Below are 25,986 nucleotides of genomic sequence, written 5' to 3' on the forward strand. Positions count from 1 at the left end.
TTCAAGATTCAAGAGTTTTTATTCACCATGTTTGAGCGTGCCAAACAAGGAATTTGACTTCAGTACATCACAGCCTCTGTTCAACATTTAGGTGACTAACAACAACACTCAGGACATGTGAAAATGACAAATATTCTCAAACATCCCGTGATCTTAAACTGATCTTAAACTCCCAAGAGGGCAAGGAAAAACTCAAAACTCCAGCTAGGGGAGATGAGAAACCTTGAGAAGAGACCACAGATGGGAGGGTCCCTCTTCCAGGATGACCAGGCTGCAATGGATGCAGAGAGGACACATAAGGCTGCAATGGATGCAGAGAGGACACATAGTACAAACAGTGTAGACAATTCAAAAAAGGTGTGGAGAGCAGAATAATAATAATAATAAAAGTACATTTCAAACCAGCAATCTAATGTGAAATTGCAGTAGATGTATTGGATAACAATATTTAGGCGTATATATGCATCCACGTTATCTGAAGTGTTCGAAAATCAAGATGAGCCAAAGAGAAGCATCATCGATCTCCCCGTTGTTGCATAACGGCGCATACCTTCATGCAAGAAACTTAGCCGTTAGCTTGGAGAAAACGAGCACAAAAGAAGTGAGTGGTTCTTTCTTTCCTTGGCAAATCGTAAATAGACATTTTGACTTACATAGTTGACGCCAGGAGGGAGACGACGCAACACCTTCACTGACTGATCCGTTGATGCACGCACGGGAAGGAAGGCAGGAAGGCAGGAAGGCAGGAAGGAAGGAAGGCAGGAAGGAAGGAAGGCAGTTGACCTGACTCGTTGGCGAACGGGAAAGTGACGATTCGTCCCCTCACTGACCCGTTCTCGCGATGAACTCGAAATGCGACTCACTCACTCATTCGTTCACTCACAGATTGGTTTGTTGGTGAACGGCAAATGCAATTCACGACTCGTTGGTCAACAGGAAGTGACGTCATTTCTTCTTCGTTTTGTTTTACGGCGAGGTGGCACCAGCTTCAATGGGCGTTACCGGCATCTACTGGTTGAAGTCATATGAACTGAAAAAAAGAACTGAAAACTGAAGAGAGTCGTCTTTTTTAGCCCATCGTTCGTTCACTCACAAGCCAGCACTTGAACAGAGCTTCGGCGCGCGTCCTTGACAGACTGTACTGCTGCTGCTCGCTCGGTCACGTGACTTTTTTAAAGCGATACGCGCGCGCGCAAGGACACGGGGCTTCACCCTATGAGCTCAACACATGTGCCGACGCATCGGTGTCGCCTGACCCATCACTACTTTATTTTGAAAAAGACCTAATGACCTAGAACAGTCAAAGGAAAATGGGAACATTCATTGTGCGCGTGTGAAATGTTTTTATTATGAAGATCTTTTGAAACTACAACGTCACTGGGTCATTTTTGACCCATCGAAGGGTTAAATGGGTGCGCACCTCAAACAGGCTGGATTTACCATGTATCTTGCAAATTGCACATGATGTACTATATTTCACATAATTCCTGAATACTTCTTGGCATTTGTTTGGTCGAAAAAGCTATTTCTAAAATGAGTCATTTATCAACCTTTTTCAATATTAAATACACATTTATATGTGAGACAGCGTAGCTGGTTGTAAATAACACGCAACATGATTGGAGACAAATAATAGAAAACGCTGGAAAATGATTTCCGAACGAGCACAGCATAGCCAGTCGTGTGTGTGCGTGTGTGTGGGGGGGACACATTAGAATGAGCCCAAACTAAGACAGGGGCGTCACGTGCGCCGACTACATCTCGTGGATGGGCGCCAATTGAGGCGTTTTGAAGCGTCTGCATCGTCTCCGTACGGTCCTCACAGTTACGCCAGCGGCGCTGTGGGGATGCTGTCTGACCTCTTGGGCCTTTCTGTCCCCCGTGCGTAGGTCCAGGTGGTAGGTTCCGCGCAGAAGCCGGGCTGCCGTCAGGATAGGGTCAGTGGCCCCCCTGTGCTCCTCCGGGGGGAATCGGACCCGCTCGCTTTCCGTGCCGGCGCTGCCCTCCATCTTGGCCTGCAGACAAAAAGGCAAGTTGGAAGCATTTACTGTACATATAAATGAGAGTGAGAATAGTGACGGCGGGAGCATGGATTTGGACCTAATGTTCAGTGGGAGATGCACGTCTCTTCTTCTGTGCTGGAAAGCTTTGTCACTTGACCTATCTTTTGACTCCTCCCTCCATCCATCCCTCTGGCTCTCCACACCTTTGACCCAGATGAGGATCCACCGGCCCAACACCGCCTCGTGGACAAACCCGCTGACCCGAGAAAGCAAATAAAGGAACGACGTGGACCGAGAGGTTACAGCTTATGAACCCAATGGACATGACTTTCTCCAGTTGACGCAGACTAATCGTGACATAATCGGCGTTACGATCCAGAAAAGCGTGCAACGTACTATTACGAAGCTGATGCACCTATTTCAAATGTTTCTTTTTTTTTTTCTTTCTTTTACCAACTGCACTAAATCATTTTAGTGCAAAATTTTCAGACAAAATTCACGACACAGTTTTTGCACCAAATCCAGTAACTTTACAAAAACAGTCCAAATAAGTCTAAGGCACAATGAACTACGTGGTTGTTTAGAAATTCCCCAAATATTTTCTTGTCCAAAAAGTGGAGATTTCTTTCATGCACAAACATTTCCATCAAATGTTGTCACGCCCTTTTTCCGAAGCACACCATTCATGACGAGGTTGCAAGGTGTTCGGCAACAGGCCCGGCAGGTCAGTCCGGCTGCTTTTCTCAGCTTTTATTCCTTGAGCTGCTTGCACTCTGACAAGACGTTGGCTTTTCTTCCCTGACGCGTCCCACACTCAGGTAACACAACGCTTGCTTGTATTTTATTGACGTTGTATATGTTGGATTTCACAAACTCACCTTTTTCAAACTTCATCTGTTGGAATAGAAGCACATCAGGCAGGCTGGATTGAAGAAGAAAAAAATAATCACATCCATCTGCTTTGTGAGGCTTTTTGTGTTCTAGAAAAATGGGCAAATGTTCTTTCTTTCTTGTCAAATTCAACCGTTAACGTGATATTTTTCGAATTCATGGTGACTTTTTTTAAAGATAAGAACAAAGATATAAGAACTAAACAAATCTGAAAAGAAATCTCAACAGAAAAAAAAAGACTGCTTGCTTTAGTAGTTTCAGAATGTGGTGATGATAAACAAAAATGGTTTGTCTTTTTTGTCTCGATTCTAGCTAGCAATCATACTTTTATATCTAAAAAGTTTCTCTCAACCATATCCGATCCAAAATAGTGCCCCATTGTGTTTCTCTTCACACCCAAGTAGATATTGTTAGCCATTGCCATTGCAAATGTCACCCAAATGTCACGGGCTCATTATGTCATGTGTCATCATCCAGAAGCTGACATGACGTCCAAGATGGTTTTCAAGCAGCCGCAGCCTGTTATGGTTCACCAAGAATCCAACGAGTGGGGCAGCAACATCTGCGACTGCTGCAACGACGTACCCATGTGTAGGAGACCAATTTTAATGGAATTTTTTTCTTGTCATTGCTTTTGACAACGTACAGTGATGTCCGGGGCTGGACTGGCACAACAATACAAATAAAAGAGATCACTCCTGGCTCATGGCATGTGCCCAATGGCCACTCCAGCCCCGATGGCGTCCTTGTCACGTGGACTATGTGTTTGTTTGTGTGTTTGTTTGTTTGTTTGTTTGTGTGTTGTGTTGCCGGCTGCAAGGAAGGCTGCTGCGGGTTCTGGTGCTTACCTTGCTTCGCATGCATGACGGCCAAGAAGTACGGCGAGTGCCTCTGCCTCCCCCTGGTGGACTGTCTGGTCAGCCCGATAGTGCCTCCTGTCACCATGTCCACCAGGGTGTCCATGCGCCAGTTGTACGGCATACGGGTAAGACGGCGTCAGCACACATAGGCAGGCAACCTTTTGTTTGCAAAAATCATCGTTTCTTTTCTTTTCTTTTCTTTTCTTTTATCAGGGCTCCATGTTCAACGATTGCGTGTGCGCCACTTTCTGCACGGCGTGCGTTTGGTGCCAGATGGCCCGCGAGATGAAGGCGCGGGCCATCGATATTGTGCTGGTGAACAAGCACACCAAGACGCTGGCCTAACAACAGCGCCCCCCTACGAAAAAAAAAGTTTGTGCACTGATTGATTTATTTCCCTTTTTGCTTGAGACACTTTTAAATACGCCACTGTATTTTTAAACATTTCATTGCTACATTTCCTTCTTCAGAAAGGATTGATGGCATTTAAATGTGTTTCGATGGGGAACATCGATTTTTTTCCATGATGTCACTCGTTCATGATTTCACTCTAACCCTAACAAAGAATGAATCCTAACACTCTTCACTGTTCTTTTTAGAGAAGTATGGTTCTCTAACCAAAGCACCATCTGCGTACAGACGTGTTAGTCCACTTGCTAAATATTCACTAGATTAAAAAAAAGAAATCAAATGAAATCTACAAACCAAAATGTTCTTATTGAGCGATGCATTATGGGCTATTTTCCTTTTAGAGCAGCATACCCACAAAGTGATTCCTAACATGGCCAGTGAGTCACATCCATTTGATTTGAGTGATTGAGCAACCAATGACGAACGAACGAACGAACGACACTCTCTCACTAACATCTTCATGCACAACTGCTGTCCTTTTGTAAATGGATTTTCATGAATGAATCCCAGACAATCTGTTTTCATTTGATTATTACCCGAATGTTTAATGAGTACTTTTATATTATGTTTATGTTGCCTCTAAATATTTATCTTAACAATTGTATAATTATTATTACACATCATATAAATAACATATGTCCTCGCCTTATTTTGTTTTGTTTCAAATCTTGCCCAAAAGTCAGGAGATTGACTGGCAAGATAAGATTTGGTTTTCTTTTTTCTACTTCTATTGGATCTGGTCAGAAAGTGGAAGTAGTTTGCCAAACGTTAACAAGATCCGCATCGTTTTAAACCTGCCGCCTCTAATGAATGGTTTCAGCCCACATGTGTCGTTTGTTCTTTAATGGGATTACAATGACAGTTGGCCTTTGCCAGGATGAATGCGACCCACCTTAATGGGGTGCCAGTGAAAGGGGCGTGTCCGGGCCAGCTCGTAAAGGCGGCAGGAATGTTCGCTGCTGGCTGGCTGGCTGGCTGGCTGGCTGGCTGGCTGGCTGGCTGCCCTCTTTGTTGTGTTGGCGGCAGTACAAGGCTTCTGTTGCGACTCCCTAAAAGGCCCACAAAAACTGATTTAATATCTGTGACTTTGACACACACACACACACACAAGCAACTTATCCCGCCTACAACAGCCACTTGATCACTCCCATTCTTGGAGAAAATAGACCGCGTGCTTGTCTCATTTCCTCCATCTTGGGTGATTGACCCCCCCCCGGAGATGATTCTGTTTGAAAGTCACTAAACCACTAGCGTAACTAAGTTTGCACAATCCATCGCGTTAAATCGTGCACATTTTCAGTGGTCTACCAACCGCTAGGGGGCGACACACACCCGTTTCATGAAGCTACGCAGGAGATGTTTAACCAAATAATCATGTATCCATTCAGTTAGTGCTTGGCAAATCGGAAAAAGTTTGATTGTGAAAACAATTCTTTATCATTTTTTCTACATTGAGATTCGCTTGAAAGAGAATTGTTTTTGCTTATTCGATGAACCATTGTCATTAAGTGTTGTCATTCCAATATTGAGCAAAAATAATCACTCCTGTCTAATTGGCCACTTGTCAGATTTCACCTGACACCAGAACTCCGAAGCCAGCACAGTGCCATCTGCTGGACAGTTCAATTGTACTTTCCTGCAACACTAGAGGGAGCCTTTGCGGAAAACGTTTGAGAATCAGGGTCAGCGGATGGATTTGAACCTGAGGCCAATGAAGCCCACCTGAGTGACGTGACCCCACCCGCCCCGCCCCCACTGATAAAGGGACCCCAGTCTTCCGCCGTGACAGATAAAGACCCTGTCTATCTACCTCAGAGTTTCGCTCATTTCCTGGGGGAAGTGTTTCTTTTAAAAAAGACAAGCTCCGAGTTTGCGGCGGGGGTGGGATTAGGCTGATAACATTTAGATTAAGATGAGGTGTGTGTGTGGGGGGGGGCGGTATATGTGTGGGGCGCTCAGGCGTAGTCCGACTATCACGCCAGCAGCCTCCGGGCAAACAAACAACTGTGACCTCTGAAAACAAGGACGGCAGGGAGCGTCTGATAGCTGCATGCGTGTGCACGGGAGCGAAGGGGAGTGCGGGTGAGGTCGAGGCCACGCGGGCCACCTCGCGGGCCAAGAATGATCGGACCCCCTGCTGATCTGGCTGTGCGCTTGCTTCCATCAGAACAGGAAGGAATTTGGTAACTGGATGGAAAGTTGCGATTTGACACGAATTATGAAAAATCATGCAGCCGTCGTCCACCGGGGGTCATCGTCGGACGAGGTTGGGGGGGCCAGGGGGGTACGCGTCACGCGGTCACGTTAGCGCGGTGATATACGGCCGCCGCAAACAAGCTCTAAGTGCATCTCGAGGTTGAGTGAAAGGCGAAATGCGAGCGTCGGACTCGCTCCGGCCGGCCGGCCGGCACGCATCGGACTCCTTGGGGTTTGCCGACAAAACCGAGCCGACATCCCGATTCATTGTTTGGACCTTTTCTCCTGATATGTTGACCTTTGACAAAAACATATGACCTCTACTCTAGGAAGCAAAAAAAAAAAAGAAGGCAAGTGCAAAAGTGCATGCAGACAGCGCACAATGGAAGCGTGTTTGGCCCAGAATGAAGCCTCAGGAATTACCTTTGGCTGTCAGCGCCGACTTAAACTGTCCAGGACAGGCCAGGCCAGCCCGGTGTGCAAAGCGTGTGCGCGCACGTGATGTGTGTGCGCTTGTTTCATTGGAAAATACTTTTTACGTCCTTGACATCGCCACCTTCAAGGATTGTTTCAACGAATTTCAACAAATAAGATGATTTAAAAAAAAAGAACATTGTGTTTATCTTAGCTTTTTTTCATGGAATATCAAAAAAAATTTTTTTTTTTTTTTTTTTAATAATAATCTGAAAACGTCACCAACAGGTTTAGAACGTCAGAATTTTCTTTATCATCAAATTTCGACTGAGTGACCAAAAAAAAAAAAAAAACAGCTTTTCTTTTTTAGGACTTTATTATTTCTTTTATTTTATAACTCAACTTTTCAAGTAACATTAGGTTTTCTTCACAACATTTGTTTTTCTGATCATTTTCTTCTGGAAATTCTCAGAGTTCTTTTGAAGGATGGCGTTTAATCCTCTAACTACCCTGACCCGTGCACCCCATTGGCCCTCAATGCCCCCCCCTCCCCACTCCAACCCTTAAAGCTAGACTCCTTGTCACCATGGCGATTGCTAGACTAAACAGCCAGCAAAATTCACCAGATCTGCACCTCATTGGGTGCCCCCCCCCCACGCCGGCCCTTTCCCCATCCCCGCCGGCCGCCACTTTTAAGCAGGCCATTTTTGGGGCGCGCATTCGCCAAGCGGCCAAGGCTACTACCCTTAACATTCTTCAGGCCGTAAACAAACGCGAGGCCAACAGATGCATCAGCGGGCCAGCCGGCCGGCCGGGAATGTTTAGGTGGCCACCTGACAAACGTTCTCGCCGTCCACGGCCTGCTGGCGTCAAGATTCAGATCCAGCTTTGGCTCAACATTTTCATAGCTACTGTACCATTAGCACCTTTAGCGAACTGTATAGCATTTAAAATAGGCTCAAGCTAATCTCTGCTCGGCTGACTTTTGCCAGGAAGATTTTTTCAAGTTTCAATTTCCTTGAAAATTCAAACAAACATTTTTATTGGTTGTTTGATGCCAGGGAAAAAAATGGTCAGACGCCGGGCAGACGTGTTGGAGTCCCCCGGGTCCGCCAACGCGACCGATCGCTTGACCGCATTCTGGCATCGCCATCGCATCAGTCAAGAAGACACACACATACGTCGGTGTGTGTGTGTGTGTGTGTGTCATCAGTCAGAAGACGAAGCCGAGGTTGCCTGGCCTCGGAGCTTGATAACGAGCCTCTTAAGCTCGCAAGCTAATCAAGCTCAAAGAGACACAAAAAAAAAGAGAAGAAGATAGATAGCAGAGAAGGAGAGTTGTGCCTCTTTCTCTCCTTTCCTCCACTTTTTCAATTCCCTCCTTATCTCTGTTGCTCTGTGGGGGGACCCTAATGGCCGTTTGGGGGGGGGGGGGGGTTTCTCAGCCCCCCAACCACATACCAGCACTGCCAGACAAAATGCACAGCAAGTCACAATATGACAATCTATTTCTAGAACGTTCGTTTCATCGTTTATTATCTATCGAGTTTTGGCTGGATCCAAGATTTTGATGACACTTTCATAAAAAGTAGCACTTTTGCTTTACAAAAGAAAATGGGACTTTTTCCATTGGAGCAATTCTATTCTTAAAAATGTTGATTTGCATTTGCTTTTGTTCCCTGTTTTTTTTTTTTTTTTTCGTGTTATGACTTGTTGGAAACTGTTTGGCATAAAAAATGGATTTGTTTGTTCAAATAGAAGATTTATGATGCTTTTTGGGAGGGTTCAAAGCGTGGCTTTTTCCTTTTTGACTGATTTAGTGAAAAACTCAGTAGTTTTATTTGTATACATTTTGTAAGATTTGTCAAATCCTGACTTTTTTTCTTTTAATCAAATCATAAAAAAATCTATCATTTGATTCATTCATTTATTTTTGAAATCCATGAGGGAGGGAAAACTGAACAAATGAAAAGAGTCAGTTTCCAGATTTTTGATTTGTCTGTACGTCCAAATCTTATGAAGTGAACGGCAGGGGAAGAAGGGGAGAAGGATTCATCTCGGACGTGAAGAGCAAATGAAATAAACAGCAACAAGTGGCTCTCGCTTAGCTTCTTTTTTTTGGCGGGCTTCCTCTTTTTAACAAGTGGCTTTCTTTTCCACATAAGTCGCCATCCCTTCGCTCGTCAGATTCCAACTTGGATGGGAAAATGACGACGCGATTGAAGGGATACGAGGTGACGGACGTTGTTGAAGGTTTGTCGGCACGCTCACGCTCACCTCATCGCTCTCGTCGCCTCTCATCTCTTTTTCCCACGACTTTTCGTTTTTGGACTCTTCTCGTTTCGTCCGCCGCTCGTGTCACGCGCTCGTCGTCAGCCACCTCCTCAAAGTCTTCATTGAGTTTTCCCACATCTACTCGGACTCCCGTTGTCATCCTGAAGTGACCAAACGGATTGCTTTGACCTCTTGCAGGGAAGTTCAACATTTGGATTTCAAAATGAACGTGCATCGTTCTTCATCACGTTATTTGGATTATGTATTTCAAAACGAACGTGCATCGTTTTTTATCACATTATTTCTATTGTTACGTTCAATTGTAGGCATGCAGATACACAACACACGCACACACGCACACACACCCCCCATTCTTGATTGCTAATCACGCCTGCAATGAGATAAGCCTGAGCCAAGCTGTCATGTCTGTCACTCTTCAAGCACGCACGCACGCACGCACGCTCACACACATGCAAATAAGGCTGGAAATGGCTCAATCGGTGCGTGGACAAACGTTGAGGTCTGATTGGCTCCCTCACATCAAATAACTCTATTTGGAATCCAAGTCAAAAACATTTTACAGGGAGCCATGTGATGAAGCGATTGGCGCAAATGTCTTTGTTCCAGCTCATTTGTCATTATTGAGGAAGGTGAGGTTGAGGTGTCCCGCAGAGCGCCACTCTCAGTCCGCTGCTCTTTTTCACTTACAGACCATTTCAAGATACATAAAGAAGATACAACTCGTTATACAAATGGAACAAAGCATTATCTGCTAAATTTAACCAGTCAATGAAAAAGTTGTTTTGGGAGAATTACTTTTTTTTTTTTTTTTTTTTAATATTCCCCACATAAAACAGACTCCAAGTCAGCACGCAGGCGGCATTCTCTGAGTCGGTGCATTTTTTTGCGTCCGTCCGTCGTCACGTGCCGCCCGTTCCTCGTAAATGTCTGCGCCTCGTACGGGCCGGCGTGAAGTCGTCCAGAAGTTGTCGCGTTTTTCACCTCGGGCCCGCAAAAGTAAATGTTTAAGCCGCCCGCCGTAAACACGCCTCAATCATCCATCGCACCTTCTGGCAAATAAAAGGCTGCAGACATACACCAGCACGTTTCAAAACACATCACCCTGCTGGATCATTTTTCAATTAAAGAAAAGTCAAACTAGGGAAAAGTAAAACTCCAAAAGATTTCTTTTGAGAACGTGACTTTTGGAGAGAAAAAACCAAACCAACAAAGCCATAAATAACTAAAAAAGCACATGGATATCTTTTCTAAATTCTCATTAGTCGGTCCACCGTCTTAAAGCTCCAAATACTGGAAGCGTGCGTGCATGCGTGCGTGGGAAATGATATCTTCTCCCTTTCATAATCCAAACAAAATGTCCAAAGTAAATCATCAAAAACGCTCTCCTCCAAAGGCAAACAAATCATTAACGCAATTGCGTGACCGCAAGGTTACATGTGCATGTCCCGTCCATTCCAAGTTGACACTGTCCAGCGACCGATGAGACAAAATCAAAACAGGAAGTTGTTTGCAGCGCTCCTAATTAAGAGGGACTCTGCTTCATGAAGGCCCTCTAGTGGCTCGCAGAAGAATCGCGGAATTTGTACTGGCCATTTCATTTCTCTACAACTCATAGTTTGCTTTTCTATCCAAACCTGAAAATTGAAACTATGTTTTGTTTGCTTCCTATTTTTTTATTTTAGGAGATTTAAAAATGGGCAGCACTAAATTACCCCCCCCCACCGCCCAATCTCAGTATCTCTGAGCAGCAAGAAAGCTGCCGGGCTTCTTGACTGGAGCCACAGTTCTGCCCAATCCATCATCCTTATCATTGGGGGGTGGGGAGGTAGGGGCACTCTAGATGAACAGATGGATGAATGGATGGGCGGATGGATGGATGGATAGATAGAAGAGAGGATGTGGGGGAAAGTTTGGGGAAATTCGCCAAATAAAGGGCAGTAATAGCATCATGACGCCGGCTGGCTAGCTGGCTGGCTGGCTGGCTGGCTGGCTGGCTGGCTGGCTTTTGGGGGTTCTGGGATGGGCAGAGGAGTGATAAGCACCGATACAAACAATAACATGAGGCACATCAAAGGCGCCGCCATTTAGATTTGGGTTAGGACTCTAGACCAGGTCGGAACTTTTTCCTTTTACAACACTCAAATAAACAAGCCAGAGAGTCGGAATGTATGAGATAAAAACAAGAAGAAGAAGAGTTTACGATCCTTTTAAGAAAACAAACAAATATTAAAAGTAATTACATAGTCCTACAAAAAGAGAAAAATAATGGAACGTCCCCAAAATTCCATGACAGAAATAAATTGAGAATGAATTAAAACAACGACCGCAACTAACCAAATACTGAATTCAAAATAATTCTAAATATAGTCTATGAAATCTATAAAATACAAATAAAAAGTAACATTCCATACATTGGAAAAGTCTGAAGTCATGCAAAAGCCAACGCTACTACTAGCATTTGCGCTATTTACCTCTCAGTAAAACTCCCTTTTGTTATCACTTCACGTCCTTAAATAAACACGGACTATTTTAGCGCTGGGCTGACAGTTTTACAAGGACGCTAATGCTAACTCAAGGCTAGCAGCAGTAAAATGAGTTTGTTTTCAAACACGATGTCCAGGAATAAACATTTATCATCTTCCTTTTCGACGCTGTTTTTACAAGCACCGCGCACTCGCTAACTGTTCAGATTAAGAAAAGCAAAATGAAGAAATCAGTCTCTCATCTATTCTGTTATGACCATGGCATTGGCAAATCAGCCATTTTAGAAGTTTAGATCATGTTGGAGCAACATGGATTCCATTTGGGGAGACGTAACAATAGTGACTACTCTTACTGCCTCCCGAGCAGTACGATAAGCGGGCACTTAGCCCAGGCTAACGGCCGGCCTGCCCGGGGGCAAAACAGATGCGTCCGCGTCATTGTCGCCAGACTCCACGTCGGCCATCATAAAAAAGCAAGAGCGATCGGTCAAGATGAAGACGGACGGCCCCTGAAACGTAATAAAAGCGGCCCTGTGATGCGGCGTGCTCCGATTATCTTCATTAGCCAGCAGCGCCAGCGTGATAACATTAAAGGGAACGCTTCCTTTGTGCCACGCGCGTCTGCTCTACGCCAAGCTAACTGCTCCTGGCGGGAGGGAGACACAGCTGGTGGTCGGAAAAAAAAATCCCATTTTACAAAGAAGAGACCTTCAAATGTTTCATAGTAACAAGTGGCCAAAAAAGCAAACAGCTCTGAACAGATTAGATGTCATTTGGATTGGAGAGCAGATGGAAAGAAATTCCAAATATTTTGAAATCTCAGAATGGCCAACACAAATAGGATTGCGGATGCCGGGTTGAATCGATATATTTAGAAGCACCACCGATTTTTCTCAATTTTGTATGTAAAATAAGGTCAATATGTGACATACAGTCCAGAATGGTATCAAACAGAATGCTACAAAAATCGGTCGGTCGGTCGTTCGGGCGGGCGGGTTGCTAATTGGAAGCACCTGGCGCAAGTTGCGGGTCGGGCCGCGCCCTCGCTCGCTCCCGTTTACATGAAAGCGGGAGATTCCGACCCGGGGGCTCGCTACATCACGCCGCCGCCGCCGCTCTTCCGCTGATCTATCGGCCGTCTCGGACCGTGGGAGAAGAGAACACGCTAAAAACACGGCCGTAAGATAAACGAGCGCTTGTCAAGGAGGATTTCTTGAACTCGACTGATGTCACGTCTGACTGAGAAACAGAAGAAGCGACATTTGGTGTCTGTCCGTTTGTTTGGATTTGCACAAAGAAAGGAATCCCAAGAAAGATAAAGGAAATAAATCACTCAGCGGTTTTGCCAGACGTCCAAATTTGGCCGACTTTTTTCACCACGATACTGACCCCGAAAAGGACCAAGTTATGTTGTGGCGGCGTTGTCCATAGTTTCTCTCCTCCAGACTGCAAATCCACCACCAGATAATGGAACTGTACGGTGACATCACAATTTGGTGACGGAGCGCATGTTCACACGAGTATCCGGATTAAGGTGGGGAGGGCAAGTATTAAGGCCTTGGCAGCAGTCTCGAAGACGAGAGGCGGCGGTACCAGCGGCATATAGTGACGTGGCCCATAAATCCCTCGCAGAAGAAGAAGAGAAGCGAGCGTCCAGATGTGAAGCGGCGCTAGTGAAGGCGGCGGGACAGATTTATGGTCCCCCCTTTCCTTAATGAGCCAACATCCTTTTTGCTCACTCGCAAGACGTTTCAAGGAGGACAAACTCACCTCGTTGGCGCTTCTTCAGAATGCTTCAAAAAGCTTTTTCTGCCGGGCCGGGCCGGGCCGGGCCGGGACAGGCCGGGACTCCCTCGGGGAGAATGTGTGGGATTTCGGCGGTTTTTCTTCTTCCTGACGTCAGCCGAGCAACAGCTGCTGGAAAATAAAGGAGTGTGAAATACTTGAACGTCAACATAAACACAGCCTAGTGATATACAATAGCTAGCTCTTCAAAATGCTGAGGAAAGCACTTTTTGGTGAGAAAGACGTGGCCAAAATGTTCAAGGCTAGTTTGAACACAAATTTTGGAAAGGTCTGTCGCAGTTGCGCATCCCCACAGTAGCGTCCGACAAGCTCACGTGACCATTTTCAATGGAAGAAATCACAGGCGCTTAGTTTAGCTAAAGGCTGTGTTTGTTAGCTGATTATCCTAGCTTGGATTCACTGGAAGACCCTTGGTTACGTAGCTTAGCATCGCTACGTATCGCTCGACGGTGCTCACTGGCGTCTTTGATTTCATTTCACGGACTTTTGGATTTAACGAGCGTCCGCCTTATCCAGCAACTAGCGTTATGGCTTTTAAAGCCGTCACCGTTCAAAGCGAAAAGAAATCCTGCGCTTATTTCGGAGAGGCTGAAGCTGTGGGCGGCCATTTATGAGCTGTTAACATGACTGAAAGACGTTTTTAAAGGCATAAGAGGTAACGGTGGATTTGTGTGGCCGGCGGGCGGGCGGGCAGGCAGGCGGGCAGCCACGCAGGTAGGCAGGCGGGCAGCCACGCAGGTAGGCAGGCGGGCAGCCACGCAGGTAGGCAGGCGGGCAGCCACGCAGGTAGGCAGGCGGGCAGCCACGCAGGTAGGCAGGCAGGCTGGCCGGCCCTCACCTGCAACACAGGCCTGGCCTCTTTTAAACTGAGCGACCCCAAAGGGTGGTCACTGACGTCTTCCTCCGCTCATTACCGCTCCAAAGATGGGAGCATTTTATGAATGGGCTTGGGGGAAAGTGGCTCACCCAAAAAGGACTACATTTACAGGTGTTGTCCTCTGCCTTGCTTACCTGGCCAATTTCCAAGGATGGACGGGGCAACCACCAAGAACCAGACTGCTTCATGAATGGGCGGGTTCTGGGGGGAGGGGCACTGAGATTCCCCCCCACTCATCCCAACTTTGCGTCCAAATTTCATTTCCGCGGTCGTGATATAATCCACCGGGGGGGGGGGGGGGGGGGGGGGGGGGGTGTCAACCCCGAATGCTGCCATCTCCAAACGCGGGGCGTCATTAATCGCAGGTAGGGCTGACCGATGACAAGTTTCCCCACCTTATCCCAGCTGCTCTGAGCTGCCAGCTGATTTAGGACGCCCCCCGCCGTCCCCCCGCCGCCCGCCACCTCCCCGGTATGTAAACCATGTGCTGCAGGAATGTATAAGCAAGCCGTAAAAGAGGATTGGCCAGCGAGACGGACAAGACGGATTATGCCGTAAAACAAAAACAAGGCGGCTTCTTTTTTTGGGGGCCGACTTCTCACATGACGTGGAGGACTAAGGGCTATGTGGACAGGGTGTTTAAAAAAAGCCCCGAATGGATTACAAGTTGGATAACGTACGAGCCTCGCGAGGGAACACAACAGCGTCCATCTCAGGACCTTTCGCAAAGCAGACACCAAACACGCCTTACACGCAATCCATACAGCATGTACACAATCGGAATTCCTTCCGTGGACTATAACATCTGAAGAGTTTCTTTGAATGGAGATATCGATGTTGAAATCAAATCTTTTGACATCTCGGCAAATGCCACTCGGAAGACAGCATTCGCAGAGGTTGTGCGTGGAAGCTCCTTTATCTTGCTTGCCTCAAAACAGAGCCCAAGAAAATGCAAACGGCCACTTGTGGATGAAAGCAGATGGTTGGCTCAGTCAGTCGCAGGAAGTAGCCGACGCTCCAATTTGGCCGATTGATTTTTGATTTTGACAAAGGGAGTGCGCCAAACGTTGACGTATCAAACAAAGCCCCCGCGATGATGTCATAGAGACGCTTCGTGTACTAATCGCACCGATAATCGGATCAAGATGGACAATGTTCCGTCTTAGCCCGTAATCGCCTTTTAATCATTGAAAGGCTCCCAAAATGTCAGCTTCGTCGTCTTGTCGGAATGGCAGGACTATTCAAACGGAATTTGTTTTTTCAAGAAAGCAGACAACAGTCTGGTCTCCAAATTGATTTGTCAACTGTGACTAAAATGTTTCCGGAATTAAGGAAAGCGCCCGACTCTCATGGCGGCCTCCGCTTTTTAGTACCCGCTGTTCCAATTCATCAAACTTGGCGACAGGAAGTGTGGCTCGCTCGCTCGCGTGGCAAAATGAACGCTTGTCACGCCGACGCTCGGCAGCGCGGTGAGCCGGCACGACGGCAAATAAATCTCAATTGGCGTTGTGTGCAAATTTGATGCCAAAAAGTGGCTCGTATTCAAATGCGCAACTGAAGTCATGTGTTATAGGAGGGAGGCCGGTCTGCCATAAGAATAAAGCCCAAGGGGCAAAAAAAGTGGAGGGGGAGGAGGAGCAGGAGCGGGAGCGGGAGGAGGAGGAGGAGGAAGGGCAGCAACACAGGAGGCGTCTGTTTTTCCTCAGCGGACAAACGGCCCAGCCAAGTCGACACGCAAAAGCCGGCGGAATGAGAAAATGGTGCGCCGGGTAGCGGCATAGCGCCTCCGACCGGGCTCCCACAAGCCTTCCCGTATGCGTGCGCACAACACTTCCCGAGAGAACAGCCCGATTGAAAGACTAAAAACAGTAACCCAAATGAGGTTCAAAAGTGACGCACCCAATTTTAGGTTTATTTAACTCCCAAATGAAGAACCAACTGCACATTCTTTTTGTTCCCCAGAATAACCCAACAGTTATTTAGTGCAAAACAGAATATTTTGGAGTTGTTGAACTTTTTTCTGCTGCAATAAATAACCCCCAAAGTGTTTGGGCCATTTTTCTGTGGTTAAAACTTTGATCTGCGTATCGCAAAAACTCCGGAACAGGCCATTTGCTTCCCGGCCAGACGTGACGACGACGAGGTACCTGGACAGCGCGTCGTCCCGGTGGACGGCGTTTGATGATGATGTCATGGCTGCCAGGGAGGAGGGGTCTTTCTTTCTTTTTTTTTGGGGGGGGGGTGAGTGCGCTGGCACCAGCGGGGCTTAGCCCAGATTGACCCCCAGCCTCTCATCTCTCCTTTCCCACATGACCTGGGCAGCCACAAAGCACTCGCGCTCAGATTTATGCGGACGGCGGTGGAACGGCCCAATGCCATCTCAGGTGTAAATTCAAGGAGTCGCTCTTATCTTTACAAGTATTTTAACCTAGAAATCCAGGCTAATTTATATACAACGTTATCAGCGCTACGTTTCTTCCCACGCTACGATTACAGCCGCTTGGGAAAAGCTTTTTTTCCAAGGCATAAACAAAGTAGCTCAGTAAGATAAGCCGCTGTGACTTACTATGAGCAGTGTTGATAAGGAAAAACACCATGTGGAAAACAAGTATCAGTGACGAGAGAAAATTCCTTTTGGCACCTTTCCACCGATGCGGTAGCGGAAATTCAAAGCAGCAAAGGTGCGAAAAACTCAAAAGCTCGCCGCTTGGCACGCCTGCGACGGACGGCGTCTTTGGGCTGAGAGCGCAAAGGTCACGGCGGCGAGCGGGCCTCGATAAGCGTCCGATCGGAGCCGGCCGTGATAAGCATCCAGTGGGAGTGGGTTGGAGAAGCCTGCTGCGGTGGCGGCGGCGGCGGCGGCGTTTGGGAGTTATCAGGCTATTTTTAGATGCTGGCTGATAGGGCTGAAGCTGGCTGTGTTGGCTTTTGTTTTGAGAAGAAGCTAACCACCAAGCAAATAAACGGCGCTTGGGTGGCCAAACGAAAAGGGACTTCAAATCACCTTGCAGGTAAAACTAATGGGCCAATGGCACATCTGCGACCCATTGGTGGTCTTTAATGAGGCTGGCCACGTATGAATGAACAAGCGGGGCCAGTTTAACTAGCCGCCGCCGCTGCCATTAGGGGCCGTTGTGTTTGGCCTGAGCACAATGACCTCCAGAGTGTTGCTGCATTTCTTCCTGATTGGATAACGAGCCCTTAGGAAAAGCGGCATCCGACTTTTACACGGCTGACGACCCCTTTCTTTTTTTTTTTTAGCCAATGCGGTGAACCAAAGAGAAGTCCCCTAAGATTCCATTTGATCCCTGTTAAGGAGCTTATTGCGTGCCATCATATTTTTTGAACCTGACTTACAGCACATTTTTACAGCGATACTCTGACAGTACATTAAATTCAACAGGTGGTTACGTCAGGGGAAATTCCAAGAATACCTCGGGTTTTTTTTGCTTACGTTTGAGCGGAGACCAAAGCCAAGTGTCATATCATCTAACCCGAGCCGACGATAAAAAGTAAATCCCTGCATCTGAAACCATTTGAATTGAACGGATTTAAAACCAATGATTTTGTGCTGCTGAGTTAGGGTTACGCTAAGAGTCAGCGCCACGCTAAAAACGAGTGAAATACGTCTGTCAAAGTTTGAGCCGTTTTGAGTCTGGGGAAGCCCTCCAAATGGCGACAAAGCAATTTCAAGAGGGCCTTTATATTTTCGAGTGCCTGGCCGCCTGCAGTGTGTTGGCGAAAAAGCTTTTAGAGACGGCGGGCGGCGCGTCTCCACCTGGAGCTTTTGTCGGGGTCAAGCCAAGCGCTGCTGTTTTGACTGTCAGCCTGGCTGCAATCCTCGCCGGCTGCTCTGACACAGAGCAGCCACCCCCTGTTAAAGCCGCCGCTGTGAAATCATTAGAGCCCCGGCCGGCCGGCCGGCCTGCCGCCGCCGGCCGGCCGGCCGGCCTGCCGCCGCCGGCCGGCCGTGGGCACGCACCTCCCGCAGGACAAGGATGCCAATGTGGCCAATTTGACTGGATTGTCAAACATGGACATTCTTGTTTTTGCTGATCTTCTAAAAAATGATGTCAACACTAATATTGCTTTGTGGCAGGAAATATAAACAAAGTGTTGAGCATGAAGATACGCATGAGCAAAATTTTGGTCAATTAGTATCATAGTCTCAGTGTTTTGGATTTTTGTGTGTGAGCTTTTATTGAGTTTTTGCTAAATCAAACCTTTACTTTAAACTCATATTCCAATTTTAGGATTTTAAAAATAACATGACAAAACTTGAGTTCTATCATTTCAAGTGAAACTCATTTTTTTTTGTAAATACATTTGTGTACTTGGTTGTCAATTTTCTTTTTTGTCGAAACAAAGAAAGAAAAGTTGTTTTGCTTTAGGGTTGATTTTTTTTTCATAATAATCAATTCCTGGCTTGTTACAAACTGCCAATTGCACGCACTTATTTGTCGATTTGGAAGCAATTTTGATTCCCTGACTGCCCTGTAGAGGTGCTGTTGATTCACCCTGCACTCATTTGCCACATATAGAAGAAAATGAAATCGAATGAGAAAAAATAAAATCACAAATAACACAAACACGGAATTCATCAAATAGATTTGATGAGATGCTGATCCCTGCCTGGTGTATATTTGAAGATAAATCAAGCGTAGCTGTAAAGATTTACATTCCTGCTAATGAGCACAAACAAAAGTAAAAAAAAAAGCCAAGAAGTTGCTTACAGAGTATCACGGTACGTCTTTTCCTTTTCTCCATCTCCTCAGTGTCACCTTCCTGCGGCATTCCAGACGTCCGTCTCTTATCTTTATTGGCTGCGGACGGGCAGAATTACAGCGGGGTGGGGGGGGTCCTGCGGGATCACAGAAAAAGGCCATAGCGGGACAAAATTAATATCTATGCGTAAGAAGAGACAATCGGGGATAGTCTGCCGGGTCGGGTCGGGCCGGGCCAGGCCAGGCCGGGCCCGGCCAAGGTGCGAGCTAGCTCAAGTGGAGTGGAGTGGATGCAGTAAAAGTAAACGGTGCGCTAAAGCTGCCGGATCAGCAGCAGTTCAAAAAGTTTCTCAAGGACAGCTTGAGAGCAGTCAATCATGATTCCGTCCGTCTAAGGGAAGGCGTGCTTGTACGGATTCGGGCCTTTTTGTTGTTGTTGTGGGAAATGGCTGTAATTGAAAAAAATGCTATTGTGGTTTAGATTACAAATATAACATTTGAAGGTTGGTGGTTTTTTTGGACATTTATAATACAAGTTAAATCCGCGAAGTAGGGTCACCCTCAACAATTTTGGTGTCAATAAAGTCCCAATGATTGTCACACACACAAATGTATATGATACCATTTAAGTGCATATTTTATTATTACAACATTAAATAATTGTTTCAAACATGTAAATAATACATTAATAGTATAAATAACGTGCAGAACATTTAGTATAGATATTGAAAATATAAATATTATACGTGTGTGCGTGAAACATGTTAACGAGAAGTACCGGGCAGGCCAGCGAGTTAGCGGAAAGATGCTAATTCGCGATCGTGCTAACACACGAAAACGGATCTCTCAAGGGATGTAAACCAACATTTGGAGCAATACTACATTATCCTTAAGGTGAGACCCATGTGATCGTTCGTTTGTCGTTAGGAGACCCACTTACATCGTCAAAGACCGTTGAACCACTGTGACCGACATTACGTACCTGAAGGTGAAACAGGAAGTGGTATCGGCTGAAAAGGGCCTTCAAAATAAAGCACCCGCCCTCAAATCAAATAACGGCTGAATAACCTCGTCAATAAAATGCAGAATTCCTAACACATGCTGTAAATATGTTTTCACAACAGCTTTTATTATTTTAACATTTTTTTATAACAAGGTACAAGTCTACATACTGTAAGTATGTTTTTAGAACTCTTTCATTATTATAACCAATTTTCTATATCAAGGTACAACACTGTAAATATGTTTTTAGAAAAATAATAAAAATATATAAAAAGGTACAAGTGTACGCACTGCAATTGTGTGGGCACTCCCTACCTTCTGCTGGCGTGTGGGCAACCTTTGTGCCATAATTCCTCAATTTAGAAGTTTTATTTTGAATTTTAGTTCTTTTGGGGAGCAAAAAACCCGCGATGTAGTGAAACCGCGATAAACTGTTTTACTGGATGACTGTATCTGTTTGCGTGTTTATGGAACAAAAAATTATTTTTGGACATAATGCTAACTTGGCTCCAATTGTATCATTACATGCATCTTGAAAAATCTACATTATTGTACACAAACTACAAAAGAGACGGCTGAGTGTTGACTAAAAACGTTTGTGACATTTTCAATTAGCGTCGTCCATTGTGACTTTCTGGACATCTGGATGAGCCAGCCGCTTTTCTCCTGGGTGGTTGACTCGCCCGCCCGCCCGCAACCGTCAAAGCGGCGCCACCGCTCCTCTCCGCAAACTCGACTCGCCCGTCTTAACTAATGTAATGGCGACATTGGGACGGAAACTTGACGGTTTTTTTTTTGTTTTGTTTTGTTAACTTCTGAGGGATAGCATCGGCGTGACGTGACCTCCGCTTTTTCCCGGAACGACGAGTGACCACTGCCGTGCCGTGCCGTTCCTAATTGAAGCCGTTGGGTCGAATTAGCCTAGAGTGCCGTATTGTAGAGCCGTAAACACACTTTGAATCAAGGCTCCGAATTTTTGTTTGTTTGGAGATGTAGAGTTGAGGGTAAGCACTATGAAAAGCGGCGTCTAGCGAAAAGTAGACGTGACGACACATACAATTACGCCGGGAATTCATAACACGGACAAGATGGCTGCTTGCGGCCTAGTTGGGTCCTTTCCCATGGCGCCAAATGGCCACTCAACCCTTTCAGCACCTCCATTGTCTGATATAAAATCCAAAAAGAACATTAAGAGAACCTTGTTGTTTTTGGTGGTTGGACTGAATTGACGCAATAGAATTAAGAATTCAAGATTGAAAGAAGCGATTCGGGGAAAGAGGGCAAGATGCTTTGGGGCTAGAGGCTTGGATTTCATGTCTGCGTAGTGGACGTCTTAATCAACAGTGTCAGGTTTGCTTTCTGGAGGCCGCATGGACTTCTTCAGGCTGACAGCAAGCCGGCCGGCCGGCCAAGTCACCAAAAACTTTTCAATTGCAACGTTCACACGGACATTTCAAGAGGAAGGGTGCAACTAAAGCATTGGTGTCCAAATATTGGCATAAAATGTAGTCGGAAATTTTATTTGTACAATTCTCCAATTCAGATCAAAATGGTCAAATTTGAAAAATATTGCTATGTGTGCTCATTCTAGTGTGAAAATAAAGGAATGCAGTGACAAAACGTAGTATTATTATTACTATTGTATTCCCTATACATAATGTTTAGTTAAAAAAAACGTCTGCAAATTTAAAAACTTTTGTTGCAATTTTTCTAAAATATATTCCTATTACATATATTTATTTTTCCTTTGCCCATAACGTATAGTGTTTAACAAAATGTATACAGCTACAAGTTTCCTTTTTATTGTTGTTTTTACTCATATATTTTTTTCCATTTTCTTTACTTAATGACTATCAATTAAGAAACAAGGCAATTAATCACGATTTTTTGAATCACCCAAAAGTTGATTAAAAAAAAAAAAGAGAAAGCACTGCACACATCCTCGACAAGAAGTAGTGACAGCTGATTATTTAAAAGAAAAGGCAGCAAAGTGGCGCCGTGTAAACACAGTAAGGAGAGCGAACAGTTTTTATGGAATCTGCACGAAAAAAAAGAACGAAAGAAACACACCCTGCGTGATTTATGGTTGTATTTAGATAAGCTGCGACCCTAAATGGTTTGAAAATAGCGTCAAGGTCAGGCGATGTAATGGGATCGTGCTGCTGCTGCTGCTGCTGCTGCTGCTTTTTCGACGCGATGGAGAACGGACCGACGGCAGAGCAGGAGTAGGAGTAAGAGTCGGACTCAGTGCTCATCAGGACCTTTACCAAATAATGCATTCATTCAATCATGAGGAAAAAACGAGACGTTACTGGCAATAAACAATAAATCGAAATTGAACATTTAAGCTTGAGATGATGTTCCAAATTGTTTTGGAATGAAATGATAAAGCAAAACTGATGTTTTCAAATATGTCTGACTTTGAAAAGGGGTTTTACATGATGAATGAACGAAATGCATTTCATCATCAGATCCAAAAGTCGTTGACGTCACTGCAGAGGCGCGTCGAGAAGCTGCCAAACAAACTCCTCCCTCCCTCCCTCCCTGCCGCTTTCGTCAACTCTCCACCCCATTGGCCGCCTCCCTCCAGGACGCGCATTTCTTTATAAACCTGGCGGCCTCGCACCTTCACCCGGGTCAAGTTTCTCTGACCAACCGCTGGGGCCTCACCGGGGAAATTAAATGTGGCGATTTTGTGGAATTATTACTTTCGGTTTGAGCGTGTGTGTTTTTGTCTTTCTTCCCCTCATTTGAAATGCGACATGTTGGACAAATAAATACCTGAGCGGTGAATGACTCGTGGAAGTGGTCGAGAAGCGAGACGTCAACCGAGAGCGGCAGCCGGGCCAGGATGAACCTGATCGGGGGCTACCAGCACCATCATCATCACCACCACCACCTCATGCACGAAGCCTTCCCGTTCGTGCAGCGCTGCCACCAGGACGCACCGCCTTACTTCCAGAGCTGGGTGCTCAACCACGGCGAGGTGCCTCCGGACTTCCAAATCCAGGCGCCTTACCAGGCGGGCGCGGAGCTGACGCCGGCCGCGGCGGCAGCGGCGGCAGCGGCGGCCTCCTCCTCGCAGCACGACCACGCCCGCCTGGATGGCCTGCAGGCGGGCATGGCCAAGCGGCGGGCTTCCGGGCCCAAGAAGGAGCGCCGGCGGACGGAGAGCATCAACACGGCGTTCGCCGAGCTCCGGGAGTGCATCCCCAACGTGCCCGCCGACACCAAACTGTCCAAAATCAAGACGCTGCGTCTGGCCACCAGCTACATCGCCTACCTGATGGACGTGCTGGCCAAGGACTCCGGAGAGACTGAGGGCTTCAAGGCCGAAATTAAGAAATTCGACAATCGGGATCTGAAAAGGAAAAGAGAGATGGTGAGTGTTGGTTCACTTTGCATAGTCCACGCAAAAGGAAAATACGCAAAGAGCCACTTCATTGAAGTGAGGAAATGAGCTGTTTTCAAAGGAAGTTTGCTTTCAATCGGACAATTCGGAACTGGAGCCTGTCAAGAAATGCATTCTCGATTGGGGATAAAAATAAAAAATAAAATAGAAAGAAAGAAAGAAAGAAAGAAAGAAAGAAAGAAAGAAAGAAAGAAAGAAAGAAAGAAAGAAAGAAAGAAAGAAATGGGGGAGGCGAAATTGACGTGACGTTTCATTTGATGGTCTGTACATTTGCATCTTAAATGAATTGTACTGAAATGCGTCAAAGGGCGTCCGGTGTTCAAAAATCACCAAACCAAATCGTGTAGCTGCTTAAGACCGTTCACTTGAAAATTGGGATCTGAAAATGGACTGGACCTCAACATGTTCCACTTTCATGGAAATAAGTGTGTTCAATTCGAGTTTGTCAACATTTGAATGATTTGGCAAATATTTCAACGGGAGTCTGCTATTTTAAAAAGACATTGGAAAATTGTATATTTGAAATGAAATACAAATTGGAATCTCAAATGAAAAACAGGCGGAGTGAGTGCGGACGCTTCAATAGTCAATCCTTTTTTTATATTCTGTCGTTGGTAGTAGCGTTTAAACGGAAATTGGGATTAAAGAAACTGAGTCCGGTCTGTTAAACATAGTTTCAAAAGCAGTGATCTAAAAAAGGGGGAGAATTTTAAATTCATGGATTTTGAAATTTATGTTCAGTGAGTGTAGTGACAAAAATGAACATGACACTATGTCAGTCGCGTTTTGACGGACGGTTGCGAATCAATGAATATTGCACTTCAAAATCCGATACTTAAAACAAATCGACTATTTAATCAAATCGAATGAAACTTTTCGCAGCTTTTTAGAAGCTTATCGATAGTTCAACTGTAGATTAGTAATAGCACGATAAGATGTAGAGCGGAGGTATTAAAAAAGGAAAGGCGTGGAAAAAGCCGATTCACATGTGGAAAAGAATAAGTAGCTATCTTTGATCATAGCCTATCAATTGAGGTTTGCTTTAAATAACTGTGGACATTTAAATGCTGTCAAAACAAGAAGTACTGTCAATTTAATTGGCTGCTTTGTAAGTTGACGCTTTTAATGAAGGTTAGCTTTAAAAAGCAGCATATTTTGATCTGCTCATTTGACCAACGTGCATGATTGCTTTGTAAGAAAAAACAAAAAAACAACTGAATTAAATACTTGTTGATTTTTTTTTTTAATACAATACAGTTATCTAAATGTGCTGTGGCGTGAATGCGTTTATTCAGGTGTTGTCTCAGTTCAAGTGTTAAACCAATTGCATGGGCAAATAGACCTACAGCATTTCCATCAAGTGGGAATAATCATAAAACAATTCATATTTTAGTATACAACATGGGTAATTAGGTCTTTATAAAAACAGAAAATTAAACAATAAAGATTATAATTATGATAAATGAGTTTTCTTGTAGCAAACGATTCAAACGGGCTGATTAGTCTATATATATTTTAATAATTATTTTTTTTAAAAATAAGGCTAAAAGCTGTAGAACACATTTTTAGTTATCGTGAGATGTTTGTGCGTTTTTTTTTTTTTTTTTGGTCGTGTCATTACAAATATGTTCTTGTTGTGGTTCGCACAGAACGAAGGTCCTGCACCGGACTCGTTTGGTACCGAGAAGAAGGTGAAGGGTCGGACCGGATGGCCGCAGCAGGTTTGGGCTCTGGAGCTCAACCAATGAACCCCCCCCCCCCCCCCCCCCACACACACACACACACACACACACATACACTCACACCGCAAAGCAAATCCACCCTCAAGAAACCCCACAAAACCACTTTTACGGCCATACGTGAATGCATCATTAGTCCGAAGAAAAAGGACCGCTCGTGTTCTCTCCTGCTGTTTTAACAAATGTGGAATATTGTGTTTATCCCTCCCTCCCTCCCTCCTGTTGTGTCGCAAAGATCACGGTTTAAGTTATGTATTGGGGGAAATGGTACATTTAAATTATTCTTTTTTTTTAACTCAAGTTTAAATTGCAACACGTGTACTAGCTGTCTTATTGGTTGAAATGTCATCTGGGTGTATTTAGCTGATTATTTGGAGGGTTTTTTGTTGTTGTGGGGCTTGCCCTTTTGTGTTGTGTTGTGTTTGTACTGGCACATTCTTTTTCTTGGTCTACTGTAGGTCGTTTTGGTGTGCTAATTTTGTTTCAAGGTGACGCAATTTTGTTGAAAATGAGAGCATTGCTGGTATTTTCCACGAAGCCATACTCAGGCAAAATGCGTAAATGTATTGTTTTTGTTGTATAAGAAAAATGACAATCTACCTCAACGTGCTCACTGTCCGCTTGAATAGACGCACTCGAATGTGGTTCACTTTCAACGCAGCTTGATAAACTTGCAAAACACAAGAAAAATAACCATTTCAATTGTTGAACATTATTTGTGCAAAATGTGGATTGGAATGTACATTAGACGTGAAACGATATAATAAATGAATAGTATTTTATGACACCCGCTATTTTTTGTGACGCATTTTTCTTTTGGGGGAGTTATCAAATTACTCCCTTAATGTAATGCTAATGTACCGTAGAAAATGC

At 45.2% G+C, this 25,986-nt stretch overlaps 2 protein-coding genes and 1 long non-coding RNA gene across 14 annotated transcripts; 2 read left to right on the plus strand and 1 right to left on the minus strand.

Moving 5' to 3' along the window:
* LOC148386825 (uncharacterized) lies at positions 1 to 23,299 on the minus strand. Of its 12 annotated transcripts, XR_015863079.1 has the most exons (11): positions 19,901 to 19,951; positions 18,970 to 19,097; positions 13,324 to 13,470; positions 9,053 to 9,210; positions 5,058 to 5,214; positions 3,743 to 3,829; positions 2,882 to 2,925; positions 2,101 to 2,259; positions 1,094 to 2,015; positions 654 to 1,008; positions 1 to 301 (listed from the first exon to the last, which is right to left on the minus strand). It is a non-coding gene; the product is annotated as an uncharacterized LOC148386825 (long non-coding RNA). The 12 variants fall into 12 exon arrangements; XR_015863077.1 differs by lacking the exon at positions 19,901 to 19,951 and adding an exon at positions 22,744 to 23,299 and having other exon boundaries at positions 654 to 2,015; XR_015863084.1 differs by having other exon boundaries at positions 654 to 2,015; positions 13,324 to 13,467; positions 19,943 to 19,970.
* LOC148386826 (cornifelin homolog B-like) lies at positions 2,682 to 4,799 on the plus strand. The gene is made up of 4 exons (XM_088398778.1): positions 2,682 to 2,821; positions 3,372 to 3,485; positions 3,719 to 3,879; positions 3,968 to 4,799. Exons 2-4 carry the CDS (start codon positions 3,380 to 3,382, stop codon positions 4,097 to 4,099), a joined length of 399 nt encoding a protein of 132 aa, XP_088254904.1. The 5' UTR covers positions 2,682 to 2,821; positions 3,372 to 3,379; the 3' UTR covers positions 4,100 to 4,799.
* Positions 22,518 to 25,899, plus strand: LOC148386827 (heart- and neural crest derivatives-expressed protein 1-like). Its single transcript, XM_088398777.1, has 2 exons — positions 22,518 to 23,344; positions 25,024 to 25,899. The coding sequence occupies exons 1-2, from the start codon at positions 22,814 to 22,816 to the stop codon at positions 25,120 to 25,122; spliced, it is 630 nt and encodes a 209-aa protein (XP_088254903.1). The 5' UTR covers positions 22,518 to 22,813; the 3' UTR covers positions 25,123 to 25,899.
* Positions 25,900 to 25,986: the final 87 nt, after the last annotated feature.

Source organism: Syngnathus floridae, chromosome 15 (assembly GCF_059516105.1).
Source record: "Syngnathus floridae isolate MCC-2025c chromosome 15, RoL_Sflo_1.0, whole genome shotgun sequence".
NCBI lineage: Eukaryota > Metazoa > Chordata > Actinopteri > Syngnathiformes > Syngnathidae > Syngnathus > Syngnathus floridae.

Coding starts and splice junctions, on each gene's coding strand:
- LOC148386826 (XM_088398778.1), top strand. CDS start 3,380: ATGACGTCCAAGATGGTTTTCAAGCAGCCGCAGCCTGTTATGGTTCAC. Junction 3,486..3,718: donor CTGCAACGACGTACCCATGT/GTAGGAGACCAA, acceptor GCTGCAAGGAAG/GCTGCTGCGGGTTCTGGTGC. Junction 3,880..3,967: donor GCCAGTTGTACGGCATACGG/GTAAGACGGCGT, acceptor TTCTTTTATCAG/GGCTCCATGTTCAACGATTG.
- LOC148386827 (XM_088398777.1), top strand. CDS start 22,814: ATGAACCTGATCGGGGGCTACCAGCACCATCATCATCACCACCACCAC. Junction 23,345..25,023: donor TGAAAAGGAAAAGAGAGATG/GTGAGTGTTGGT, acceptor TGGTTCGCACAG/AACGAAGGTCCTGCACCGGA.